Below are 14,752 nucleotides of genomic sequence, written 5' to 3' on the forward strand. Positions count from 1 at the left end.
TGAAGGTGAATGCAGCTATCACTCCCCGCACAGTTCCCCTTCGCAGACGTTTCAACCTGAGGAAAGCAAACTGGGAACAGTTTGCCGTAGACTTGGATTCATATCTTCAGGACCTGCCTGCCCTTCCTACCCACTACGATACCTTTGTAGAGTTGATCAAGAAATCATCAAGGAAAAATATCCCACGAGGATGCCGTACAAGCTACACACCAGGCTTGACAGATGACTCCAAGGTGCTGTACAACGAATACGTCAGGCACTTTGAGAATGACCCCTTCAGTGCTGACACACTTGAATGTGGGGAAAACTTGACCACTGCCATTATGGATACCAGACGGAGGAAGTGGCAGGAATTCATTGAATCAACAGACATGACCCACAGCAGCAGGAAAGCTTGGAAAACGATTCGGATCCTTGGGAACGACTTTACGAAATCCCAACCAAGGCCTCAAGTTACTGCTGACCAAGTCGCCCACCAACTCCTTGTGAACAGCCAGGGTAACCCTAACCACCACCCAAGAAGAGCCAAGCTCCCCCAAAATGCTGAGACAGCTTCCCAAGGGCCATCTGACTTCACAAGACCTTTCACCATGAATGATCTGTGTGGTGCTACCAAAGCAATGAAGAGTAATAAGGCAGCTGGATTAGATGATATCCTCTGTGAGCAGATCAAACATCTTGGACCTGTTGCACTCCAGTGGCTGCTTGACATGCTGAACAAATGTCTGAGTGACAACACCTTGCCAAAGCTATGGAGGAAATCCAGAGTAGTCGCCTTACTCAAACCAGGCAAAGACCGAGCCAGCTCAAAGAGTTACAGACCTATCTCCCTGCTCTGCCACACATACAAGCTCTTTGAAAGGCTCTTACTCAACCGTATCGCCCCCTTTATAGATGAGCTCCTCATTCCCGAGCAGGCAGGCTTCAGGCCAGGAAAGTCCTGTACTGGCCAACTGTTGAATCTCACACAGTACATCGAAGATGGGTTTGAGGAAGGGCTGATAACTGGAGCAGCTTTTGTTGACCTCTCTGCGGCCTACGATACAGTGAACCATAGGATTCTTACAAGGAAAGTCTTTGAGATGACCAAGGATGTCAAGCTGACACAATTGATCCAGAACCTGCTTTCAAACCGGCGGTTCTACGTGAATCTGAATGGTACCCGTAGCAGATGGCGGAGACAGAAAAACGGTCTCCCGCAAGGAAGCGTCCTTGCCCCGCTTCTTTTCAACATCTACACGAATGACCAACCAATCCATCCAAGTACAAGGAGCTACCTGTATGCTGATGATCTCTGCATTGCCTCACAGAAGCAATCCTTTGAAGAGGTGGAAAAAGCACTCAGTGATGCTCTGGCTCAGGTCTAACTCCTTACTATGCCGCAAATCACCTACGTGCAAATCCTGAGAAGACTCAACTTAGCCTCTTCCACCTTAAGAACAGAGATGCTAACCGACAACTGAGGGTCAGATGGTATGGAAAATGGCTTAAACACACCAATAAGCCGATCTACCTAGGTGTCACACTGGATCGTTCCCTTACTTACAAGGAGCACATTGCCAAGACAAAGGCGAAAGCTGGAGCAAGGAACAGCATATTGAAGAAGCTTGCTAATACAAGATGGGGAACAGATGCCAAAACTATCCGCACCACAGCTCTTGCTCTATGCTTCTCCACTGCCGAGTACGCAGCCCCTGTCTGGTGTAGGTCATCCCATGCTGCAAAGATCGACCCAGTCCTGAATGCAGCTTGCAGAGCTATCTCTGGATGTCTGCGACCAACAAGAGTAGATGACCTTTATTTACTGTGTGGTATTGCCCCACCACACATCAGGCGAGAGGTCTCAGCACAGATGGAGAAAACCAAGCAAGAAGTTAACCCTCGCCACCCACTCTACAATCGTGAACCTGCTAAAAAGAGACTCAAATCCAGACGCAGTTTTCTCCACTCAACCGAATCCCTTGATGGCACCGTCCATGGTCGAAGGATTACCCTATGGTCCAACCACCTCCAGTCTGTGACGCATCAGCTCTCCTATGAACCAAGTGAATCACTCCCTCCGGGTTCAAGTGAGGCATGGCCCACCTGGTCATGCCTGAATCGCCTACGGACAGGAACAGGACGATGCAAAGTCCTCATGCAGAAATGGGGCTACAATAGGGATGGAGAAACTGCTTGCGACTGCGGGCAGGATCAGACAATGCAACATCTTTTGGTCTGCCCCCTCCTACCACAGCCATGCACTGTCAATGATCTGGAGACTTTCAACACCAAAGCCAGATCCTGCGCTCTGCACTGGACAGGACTTGTGTAGTGACTCGAGAAGAAGAATTAATGATTTTACTTTTTCCAAAAATTATCTGAAATAATAGTGATGAGTACTCTAAAAACATACAGTGCAGGAATTCAGTAAGCACTGAATATCAAGTTTCATACATAATTTCATGTTATGTGTCCTACTGTATCTTTTCTTTTTAATGACAAGAGCACAATATGAATCAAGACATTTAATTTTTTTCAATTCAATTCAATAGTTTATTTATTTCCATCATCACAAAGAAAAGAAAAGAAAAAATTGACATAATCCAAAGTGATACAATTTTTTTTTCATTTCTCTTACACTCGTCCGATAAAGGATTTTTTCAATACAATATAAAGTATATCATACACGAATGATGTCGTAAAAAAGAAACAATGCACTTTGTCATGGCAACAAAAATAGTAAATAATCATAATGATGGAAAACAGTGTTCCACTAAAAAAGCCACGCTTGTAAAACGTGGAACACTGGAACAAAACAACAACAGCACCAATTTGTTATACCAATAAGACATATTCATTTTAAATTCTTCTATATACTATTGTACATTTTACTCATTGATATAATGATGTTGATACTATGAACAATACATTACTAGGATTTTAGGATGCAAACGTATAAACTATATAACATATCACATTTGTGGCACAGACACTATGGGGCCAGGTGTGCCAGGAAAATTGAACGGAAAGGAAGATATGCAATCGGCCACAAAAAAATAACGACGACAACAACAACAACAATAACACAATACACAGAAATAACAGAATTTGAGGAAATGCACTCAGACAGATACTGGACAACAAAGAACGAGGAAAAAGGAGCAGGGAAGAATAGAGAAGGAAAAGGAGAGGGATGGAAAAGGTCTGTGGACACACTACAAAATCTCAAGGAAAAGTGAAACATGACTGTTTTTTTCATTGAACAGAATTAACTGGTATATTTAGAAAACAAATATTTTTTTGAGTTTATACTTAAATGTAATTAACTTCACAGATTCTTTTAGATCATTATCTAAGCTATTCCAAAATCTGGGTCTGGTATAAACAAATGTATTTTGAGTGTGTACAGTTCTAACTAAGGGAAGATGAAATTCTTTAGATTGTCTAGTGGGATAATTATGTACGTGGCTGTTACGGTGAAATAAAGAATAAAATATTTTGGGTAGATGATTGCAGTTGTAATTAAACATAAATTGACCAAGTTGAAACAAATACAACTCTTTTATTTTCAGAATTTTGTGCTCAAGGAAAAGCTTATCAGTATGTGCTCGGATATGAAGGTTAAAAACGATTCTGAGCGCCATCTTTTGCAGAAGAAAAAGTTTATCTAACAATGTCGAATATGTATTCCCCCAAGCAAGAATTCCGTAATTCAAGTACGGCAATACCAAACTTGAATAAAGCGTAATCAAAGCCGAAGAAGGAAGATAATATTTCAATCTATTCATTATGCCTACGTTACGTGCAATTACTTTACAAATATTGTTTATGTGACACTTCCATGATAACTTATTATCAACACAAACACCTAAGAATTTAATAGACGAAACCTCTTCTAGAGGAGTAGTGTCAAATATAACATTACCTGGTAATCTATCTAAAGAATTACTGAAAAACATATACTTTGTCTTCTCAATATTCAGTGACAATTTATTTGCATATATCCATTGTGAGACATTCTTCAATTCATCATTCACTGTACTAATCAAAGTATTAGGGTCAGGGTGGGAATAAAAAAGATTGGAATCATCCGCGAATAATATGAAAGAGAGTTTATCTGAAGATCTATAAAAATCATTAATGTAAACTATAAATAACAGTGGGCCTAACAATCTTCCTTGCGGAACACCACATTCTATTTTCTTCATAGAAGAATCAAAGCTGTTCACATGTACATATTGAAATCTGTCAGATAAATAACTCGTAAACCATTGCAAGGCTTTTCCGCGAATACCATAATGGGATAACTTAGAAAGAAGTATACCGTGATTAATCGTATCAAAAGCCTTTGAAAAGTCCAGGAAGATGCCTATTGTATGCGAAAATGTATCAAGTGCATGTGTAATCTTTTCCACAAAGGTAAGTAAAGCGAGGGTGGTGTTGTGATTTTCTCTGAATCCAAATTGAAAATTCGTAAATATATTACTCATATTGAAAAATTTTACAGTTCGGATATATACTATTCTTTCCAAAATTTTAGAAATTGAAGTTAATAACGATATTGGTCTGTAATTATTGACATCATTTTTCTCCCCTTTCTTATATATAGGTATAACTTTGGCAGTCTTCATTTGACTTGGTACAAGCCCAGTACTAAGTGATAAATTAATAATATATACTAAAGGATCTATTATTTGAAGAATTATATTTTTCAACAAATAATTATCGATTCCATCACAACCTGGGCTTTTCCCTTCTTTCAAATTATGAATAATATCAATAACTTCTTCATTATACGTAGGGTCCAAAAATATAGTTTCAGGATTAGGTATATCTAAAAAATCATAAAACACTTTATTAGATGAAGGGATACTTTGTGATAAATTTTTCCCAATCGATGCAAAAAAATCATTAAAAATTTCGGCCATACCAGCAGGTACATTGCTTGAGGTATTACCCCATCGTACTTCTGAAATACTAGATACATCATTAGATGTATTCATAACATCTTTTATTGTTTTCCAAGTATTCTTAATATCATTTTTATATTTCATTATCTGGTTGACATAAAATTTTCTCTTTTGTAAACGCAATAAATTAGTAAGCGTGTTTTTATAAGTCACATATTTTTGTCTGTTTTTATCCGTAGGGTTACTCCTGTATTTATAAAACAAATTATTTTTTCTATTAATCGATCTTAGAAGTGATTGGGTTATCCACGGGAGTCTTGGAGTTCTTTTATAAGAACATTTCCTTGTGCAAAACGGAATATGTTCATCAATTTTAGAAGTGATAGTTTTCATAAAATAATCATAACACAAATCAAGATCGGTATTGTTGTATACAAAAAACCAATCAATATCTTTTAAACTATTTTGCAAATTAATAAGATTATTGGCCGTAATCTTACGACGTCTCTGATAATTATTTTGCCTAGGAGACATTTAATGTGATTTCGCACATTCTGATATTTTTACTTCTATACAAAGAAGGCATTGGATTGAAAAATGATTTACTTTTCAGTTGAAAAACCAACAAGGCCATGTACCATTTAAGTTTTACAAATATGATAATATTCACATGACGAAATCATTGATACCTTTTTTTTTTCAATAATTGTACCTTCAATGATAATGCTTTGTAAGGTCTATGCAGTATCAAAAATATTCTCTCAAATGGACAAGTATTATGATTATTTTTCATGCCAGAGAAGAGATTTTCATATCAAATTTTGAAAATATCATATTCCAGTATTTAAATTTGTTTCCACTCTTAAAGGGCTGTTGACTGTTCTTCTAGATCCTTGAGCCCATAGAGTTAGGTTAAATCATTAATTTGTGACTAAAGGCTTTCTATTGTAAAAACTGTTGAGTTGAGGACACTTAAACTTGACATGTTTATACAGGGTATCAATGGTGCAATTTGTTCACATGTTTACAATATATTTCTTTGACATGTGCCATAATTACCTTGATGTTGCTTATTTGTCAGGTATGCATGGGCCCAGCAAATTGAACAGCAATACATATTTGGTGCTGGAATTAGGGAAAGTATTTAAGGGATGCATCCATCACCAACGCATTTTGCAGGGTTGATAGTTGTCTTATCACCTGCCATCAAATACTAAGCACAGAAATGTTTAGTCAAAAGGCCTACAAAACACATGAATGATCGATCAATCTACAAGTAGATTTTTTTTTTTTTATGTGATAGTTATCTTAATTTTGGTGTACTCATTTGAGCACTGTGTGACAAAAGTCCAATTCATTTCAATAGTGAGGAGCATAAAAAAACAGACCTAGTCAGAATTAAATGGCTATGATATGTCACAAGAAACCTTAAAAAAATGGAGATGTTGAACTTTTGCCTGAAGAGAAGAATGTAACTGCAACTTGTGTAATGTTTGTGAAGGTGCCAATAGAAAACCATATTTCAGAAAATTATTACAATTACTTTCATATTGCAGAAGACTACTTTAACTGTCTCCTCTGGTCATATGGAGTCTTCATGAATGTTTATCGCTGTACTAAGTGGGATCATAGTAATTTTTAAAAAAGAAATTTATATTTTTTAGTCTGATGTCACACTTTCAGAATTGCACAATCACACATACCTTTGTCAATATCCTGAAATTGAATTTGCTATGAAACATGCAACATGTTGAAATAATTACGACAATATCAAACAGATGAACAGGTGAACAGGGTGACTTGAGAAGTGTGCATGATGAAAGGATCTATCTATTCATCCATCATATCATCTATTATATTGTGCATAAATATGTGAAGAAAATTGAGATCAGACTAATGTAAATTCAGCATGGCTTCATTTCATCAGTATCTAAAGCAAGGAAGGGTCTTGAAATGCTAGGTACTGCTAAGAAGATATGAAGTACAAATTCATGCTGAAAGAGCAAACTACCACGCAAAAGTATGGCTGCAGGCAGACAAAGTAAAATTGTGATACCTCCCTCCTTATCAACCTCTGCTTGGGAACTAGAAATGTCCATTGTCATGCAATGCAATTGTATCCCCTGGCACTATAGAGTGCACGCAAACCATCCATCAACAATATGACCTTTGACCCTACAAAAGACAGAACACTGAGGGCAGCACATCTAAAATCTACATACTTGCAGCTCATATCATGATAAACCTCTATACCAAATTTGAACAGAATCTGTAAACAAATGTACAGTAGCCTATAGAGAGCACACAAGCCATTCATCGACAATATGATCATTGACCCTATAAAACACAGAACACTGGAGGAGGCACTTCCAAAATCTTTTGACTTGCAGCTCATATTATGGTAGACCAGGACCTTCATACCAAATTTAAACACAATCCATTAAGAAATGTAGCCTATAGAGCGCACACAAACCATCCATCAACAATATGACCTTTGACTCTATAAAAGACAGAACACTGGGGGCAGAAGATCCAAAATCAATAGGTTTGTAGATTATATCATGGTAGATCAATTCATACCAAATTTGAACAAAATCTGTCAAAAAAAGTAGCCTGTAGAGTGCACACAACCATCCACTAACAATATGACCTTTGACCATATAAAAGACAGAACACTGGGGGCAGCATATCCAAAATCTACAGTAAAAGTGGAATTTTTGCGGTGTTGAAATTTTCGCGCATTTCGCGCAACCAGAAACCAGCGCGAAAACAACAGCACGCAAATATTTTTGCTTGCCATACAATTGTATGTTCCCATACTTACTGTCATGATTCTGTGGAATTGAAAACACGCGAAACTCTTCTTACCGGGCCGAGCTTGAAAAATTAGTCGCGCGAAAATATCCACTTTTACAGTATAGGCTTGTAGATTACATCACGATAAACCTCCAGACGACATTTGAACAAAATCCATCAAGAAATGTAGCCTATAGAACATGTTACACAAACCATCCATCAACAATATGACCTTTGACCCTATAAAAGACGGAACACTGCGGGCGACATATCTAAATTCTTTCTACTTGTACAGCTCACATCATGGTAGACCTTCATGCCATATTTGAACAAAATCTGCTAAGAACTGTAGCCTATAGATAGAGTGCACACAAACCATCCACCAACAATATGACCTTTGACCCTATAAAAGATGAAACACAGGGGACATCAGATCCAAAATCTATAGGCTTGTAGATTTTATCATGGAAGACCTTCATACCAAATTTGAACACAATCCATCAAGAAATGTAGCCTGTAGAGCGCACACAAACCGTCCACCAACATGACCTTTGACCCTAAAAAAGATGGAACACTGGGGGCAGCAGATCCAAAATCTATAGGCTTGTAGATTCTATATGATAAATCTCCATACCAAATTTGAACCAAATCTGTTTACAAATGTGACCTCTAGAGCGCACACAACGCACAGCGCACAGAGCGATTTTCGCAAAAATGGTGTCATAAGACGTGCGAAACTGGAAAGTAAAAAGTCAGGGAGCGGCGTGGTCAAAACATTTGGTGCAGCAGAATAGTCATGGAAAATGTCGGGGGGGGGGGGGGGGTTGATTCAAACCCCCCTCCTTTCCCAGCCGTTTTAGGGTTAAACTTTTGATCTCAATACAAAATATTTACCTCTGAAATTCAGCTGTCAATGCTACAGCCTTCATCAGCAAAATGACCCGTCTTCACCTTGATTATGCAACGGTCAATAAGCGGGTCACAGACTTTCGGAAGTTTCTAAGTTTGTGGGTGTACGTTGGTGTACAACTGTTACAGTTGACAGTCTCAACAAATTTTATCATCCATATCCTTTACATGTAAAGCTTTTGCTCATTTGGTACAACTAATATTTAACATCCTATGTCATGTTATCTAATCTCTTTTGTTTTCATTATTGTTTGAGTAATGTATTTGATGAGTTCTCATACTGTGAAAGATTTATCATGTTAGATATTCAACAGAATTCATCATGCAGAAAATAATAGAACTATGATGAACACAGAGTCACAGTTAACTGAACCAACTGTTACATAATTTGACATTAATTAGTACAAAAAATGAAAATGAAAAATAAATAACTGACCTGGATTAAGCAGTAACAATAGCTTGAGGTATAAATATTCTTCTCGAGTTGTCTTCAGTTGGTGGAAATCTATTGCAAGCTGTTTCACTCTGCGAACAATATCCAAGACTGTGATGGTCTGTACAAGCTCTGTCAAATCACAGCAAGACTGATCTGGGAAGAACACAATTCCCTTGTCATCATGGCAGCAAAAGCACAGAGTGAGGGCCACAACATGGAGCCAACTTGCCTGAAGTATTTGGACACGGTCAGAGAGCTGAAGAAAATCAATTCAGATTGCAGTGCTGGTAAGTAACAGAGTAAAAGAAAGGAATTAAAATGTTAAAGACTAACAAAATGGAGTATTGCAACCACAATGGTCAAATGCAAGAGCTCTGCACATACCTGGTACATTCATTACAGTAGCATGAATTTGGTAACCTTTCACTAGTGTACGCTTGCTGGAGTCAAGTGTGTGTGCACATATATGTACATGTAAGAACAGCAGCATACAGTATGTCCCCCCCCCCCCCAAAAAAAAAAAAAAAATGATAATGGGACCCTCCGCAACGATAACTTTAAAAACAGTGAATCAATCCAAGTACGATTCCATGATATGAAACTGTAACTTATCATCAACACCTACAGTATATACCAAAAGAAACTTTGCGTTAATCAACATTAACGTTTCATTAACGCAAGCGGTTTCACCTGGATCGTTAGTAACGCAAAGTAACGATCGGGAAAATTAACGTTTGTAGTAACGATGAGTAACGATGGGTAACGATGAGTAACGATCCCTCACGCAAATTAACGATGTTTCGTTAAAATTAACGATAGGTAACGCAAGAACTCACACGAGATTTTGGTTTTGAAACGAGACCTGGTGAAAGGACGACGTAGCCCCTGCCGAGTGTAGCGATTTAGCGGAGTCTTTTCGCGAATCGAATCACGATTTCGCGAATGGTTTATTTGCGACCGGCGTCACCAAAAACGCACGCCGGGCCACCAAAAAAGCCGGATGTTTGCCTTCAGTTTTGAAAATGAACAGCGGTAACTATCGGCTCCGTAAGCTGCTAGAATAAATGTCAGATGTTTGCTCTTAATTTTGGAAATGAATAACGGCAATATTCGACTCCGTATTATACAAAAATAAATGTCGGATGTTTGCTCATACTTTTGGAAATGAATAATGGTAAGATTCAGCTCCGTACGGTGCTGAAATTAATGTCAGATATTTGATTTTGCGTTCGGAAATGAATAGGGATAAAATACGGCTCCGGAAGATGCTGAAATAAATGTCGAATGTTTGCTTTGACGGTCGGATATAAATGATAACGAATTTCAACTCCGTATACGATGATAAAATAAATGCCGGAAGTTTACTTTTACGTTCGAAAGTAAATAATAATAGCATTTAGCTCTGGAAGATGCTAAAGTAAATGTCGAATTATCCCTTTGGCGTTCGGAAATGAATAACAATAATAATAAACTTCGTACAACGACAAGATAAATGTTGGATGTTTGCTTTTACTTTCGAAAGTGAATAGCAATAACATTCGGCTCCAGAAGATGCTGAAATAAATGTCAGATGATTGTTTTTACGTTCGGAAGTGAATAACAGTAATATTTTGCTCCATACGATGCTAAATAACTGTCGGATGTTTGCTTTTAAATTTCGAAATGAATAACAGTAACATTTAACTGCGTTTGATGGTGAAAGTTAATGTTTGCTTTGACGTTCGGAAATGAATAACAATTATAGTATTCAACTCCGTCCGATGATAAATAAATGTCTGATGTTTACTTTTATGTTCGAAAGTAAATAGCAATAACAATCAGCTCCGGAAGATGCTAAAATAAATGTTGAATGTTTGCTTTGGCGTTCGGAAATGAATAACAATAGTATTCAACTCAGTACGATGATGAAATAATTGCTGGATGTTCGCTTTTACGTTCAAAAGTAAATGGCAATAACATTCAGCTCCGGAAGATACTAAAATACATGTATATGTCGAATGATCCCTTTGACGTTCGGAAATGAATAACAATGACATTCAGCTCCGTACGACGATGAAATGCCGAATGTTCGCTTTTACGTTCGAAAGTAAATAGTGCTCAATAACATTCGGCTTCGGAAGATGCCAAAATAAATGTCAGAGGATTGCTTTCGACGTTCGGAAGTGACAAGCAGTAACATTCTGCTCCATAATTAAGATGCTAAAATAAATATCAGACATTTGCTATAAATTTAACATTTCGAAATGAATAACAATAACATTCAGTTGCGTTTGATGGTAAATTTAATGTCGGATGACGTTTGAATGTGAAAAACAGTATAACATTCGGCTCCATACGATGCTGAAATATGTCAGATGATTCATTTCACTTTCGGAAGTGGACAGAAGTAACATTCGGCTCCTTCGATCATAAAGTAAATGTCGGGTGTTTGCTTTTGAATTTGGAGATGAATAACGGTAATATTCTGCTCCGTACGATGCTAAAATAAGTAACAGATTGTTGCTTGTACATTTGGAAATTATAAACGGTATCAATCGGCTCAGTTAGATGATAAAATAAAGAGCGGATGTTTGCTTTCACGTTCGGAAATGAATAAGGATGATATTCAGGTCCGTAAGATGATAGAATGAATGCCGGTTGCTTGGTTTTACATTTGAAAATGATTAACGGTAACATTCGGCTCCGGAAGGTGTTAAAATACTCGTAAATGTTGAATGATTGCTTGAATTTCCACCAGAAATAAATAACGGTAATTTTTTGGCTCTTTACGATGCTAAAACAAATGTCGGATGTTTAATGTCTGCAAATGCTCCCACTTTCTCATTTCAAACGTAAATTTTGACCAATTTGATAGGCATCAACTTTTATAATAATCTATTATAAGCCTATATATTTGCGAAATCTTAGAACTCAGAATAACGGTATAAGATGATTAAATTTTCTCCTTATTTTAGACGTGGGTACCTGTATCACTTCAGTAATACTTGATATTTATTTTTCTGTGTTTAGTAGGACCGATAGTTTTGCTTGTTTGTTTTTCTTTTCGGGCCACCAAAAAATAAAAATCAATCATTTTGGTGGCCCGATCGGGCCACCGAAATGAAAGTTAGTGTGGAGCCCTGGCCTTTTGTGGATAAAGTGTCTTGCTGAAAGGCAAATATCGGGCTTCGAGGGGATTGAAACCGCAAACCCGTACCATGGTTAATTGATTCAGATTTTACTTAAGTACATGTACTTGCAGGTCAACTTTAGATAGACTTTTTTTTTTTTTTTTTTTTTTTTTTGCGATACAGCTGGGGCTCCATGTGCATTTATTTACAACAGTATAATCGGAAGACGAGCAGAAAGAATGTCAGCACCAGGAGTAATCGCACCGGGCCGAAAGGGGAAAAGGAAAAGTATATCCTGAATCTATACCCCCCACATCGACAAGAAGACAAATGAAAAAAAGAAAGAAAAGAAAATGAATGGACCCACATGACGCATAATTTTGGTAAATCTGCGGGATATTCGTTATTTCATTTTGCTGTGTTCAAACTACACACCAGTATAGCTTTTCGAGTGTGATCTTAATGCGTATGAATGTTCTATGGACTTTAAGTTTATAACGCGAAAGAGGGTAACTATATAACAATTAACGACAGTGATAACGCCAAACAATAGGAACTTTCAGAGTGGAAGAAAAATAAGACGTCCCGGAAGTACGCCAGACGTCATAATTGCTTTTTTTTTTGTTCCTTTCTAGCTCCACAGCATCACCATAGGAAAATCGATTTGACCAAGAACAAAAGCGTGTCCCTCTTTTCTTCCAGGGCAATTACCCCGGACCCTTCCCCTGGCCCTAATCCTAACCATAACCCAAACTCCTCACCCTAAACCTAACCCTAATCTTTACTCTAACCTTACCATTAACCAGTATTTAGCGGGGAGGGGGGGGGGGGGGGGGGGGGGTAATTGCCCTCTGGGGTTAATTGCCCGGATTAGGTTGCAACACACAACAAAAACCTCTTCCCAGCCCTAAACCTTCCCGATCTCCGTGTGTTGTCGGGTGAAACGACATGTTCAAATACAAGAATAAAACAACAGTAGGTATTGATTGAAACTCGACACCCATTCATGCCAGCCAGGCCAGGCTGAAATGTAACTTCAAAGCACATTCCGACAGCTGGCTGGCAAAACCACATGGCAAAGGAATTTGCGCGCGCGTGTGGATTGCTCAATTTGGAGGGCCTGGGAGTGGGAAAAACAAGGGTGATTTGATAGTCTGTGAGTTATCAAAAGCAGACCTTTCGAACAATTGCAAACGTCATGATACTATTTTGTGTTCCTTTTGGACTGAAAGAAAAAAAAAATCACAAAGACGAGTTGAGTACACGTTGTATCACAATTTTTTACATAGCCATGCAAAACGATTACTACACTCATGTCATGACAAGAAATGAATCAATATTCCAAGACAAATACAAAGCAGCCTCGGGTACGGACGGTGACAAGAAACGCCACGCATTCACGATGCACGTTGGGGAGCAACAGAGAGGTGGGAAGAGACTCTTCCCGCCTCCCTGGGAGCAACATGGAGTTGGCAGGGAGGGGTGATCCTGGAGTTTGTGACAACTTCCCGATACTACTCCGTGACAACAGGGAAGTAGAAGAGAGACACTCCACCTCCCTGGTGACAACACGATTGTGACGATCTCAGAGCATGGACCTTACCACGCCCAGCAAATCTGCGTGCTACTTTTCAAAATTTGAAGGAACTTTGTCTCTGATCTGTTGAGTTGTTTTTGCTGAATATCAGGAGCTTTTCATGCCTGAAGTTCAAGTGGATGTTTGCCAAAAATTTCATAATTTATAAATCTCTCAGTAATTTATTTTAGGCTGTTGATGCTGCCGTAAAAACATAAGAAATTTCATATGAACTAGTCAGGACAAAGACAAAAAATCTCCGCACAAAACAAATACAAGTATTTTTTTATTGTCATTGGTAGTCAAATTTGTGTTTTACAGATATGAATAAAGCAATAGGCATAGTATTAACTATTGTATTACACGTAGTAACACTTTCATGGTAAGTTTGACGTTTTAAACGGCTACATTAAGTTAACAAAGATCGCAGGAGAGTTTTTTTTTAAGGAGTGCAACCATAAATGTGAAGGCATGTTAAATGAAAGGAGGAAAAAAAGGAATCAACGTTTGTAATCCTGGGTCTTCGACTTGAGCTATCTTTAATTAAACATTCCTTCTCTGTTCATCTCCAAGACCCCAGACTGTTCATGACCTCCGAGAATGCGCCAGTACGCGCGGTTTCTTCTGTTGATTGGTCTCTCTCTCTCTCCACCCCTCCCCATTCCCCACTCTGGCACCTTGGCATCGTGGGATTTTCATGTTTCTGGGTAAACTTTCATGTGAAGCGTGCCTATCAAGTCACCACTTGTCTCACCTGCTGGCAGTGTAATAATGCGAGCAGAAAGTGGCAGACATTTTCTTCTGCTGCCCGCTACTTTTACTGCCGAAATACTCGGCTTTGTCACCACACACTACCACCAGTTATTCAGCGAGACACACGTTGTGTATTGGAATATAAATGGACTTTTGCACCTTCCTGAATTGGGTAAGTGTCTGACAGTTAAAAATCGTGACATCGCTAACGTTAGACAGTCGGCGTTAGTTTTAGGCTTGCGTATGCGTGATTTCATGGGTTCAATGTTCGATGGAAAAT

General features: G+C 38.3%; 1 protein-coding gene across 3 annotated transcripts in view; it reads right to left on the reverse strand.

The window, feature by feature from the left end:
* Positions 1–14,752, reverse strand: part of LOC139720256 (uncharacterized) — a 135,452-nt gene that overhangs the window by 51,393 nt on the left and 69,307 nt on the right. For 2 of the 3 annotated variants that reach the window (XM_071631617.1, XM_071631616.1), the window contains one exon: positions 9,034–9,289. The exons of the other annotated variant lie outside the window; for it this stretch is intronic. In XM_071631617.1, coding sequence (XP_071487718.1) covers positions 9,034–9,289 — 256 coding nt within the window. The remainder of the gene's footprint in view (positions 1–9,033; positions 9,290–14,752) is intronic. 3 annotated transcript variants of the gene reach the window in all.

Source organism: Diadema antillarum, unplaced genomic scaffold, assembly GCF_040938485.1.
Source record: "Diadema antillarum isolate AM-2024a unplaced genomic scaffold, OU_Dant_1.0 scf00000125, whole genome shotgun sequence".
NCBI lineage: Eukaryota > Metazoa > Echinodermata > Echinoidea > Diadematoida > Diadematidae > Diadema > Diadema antillarum.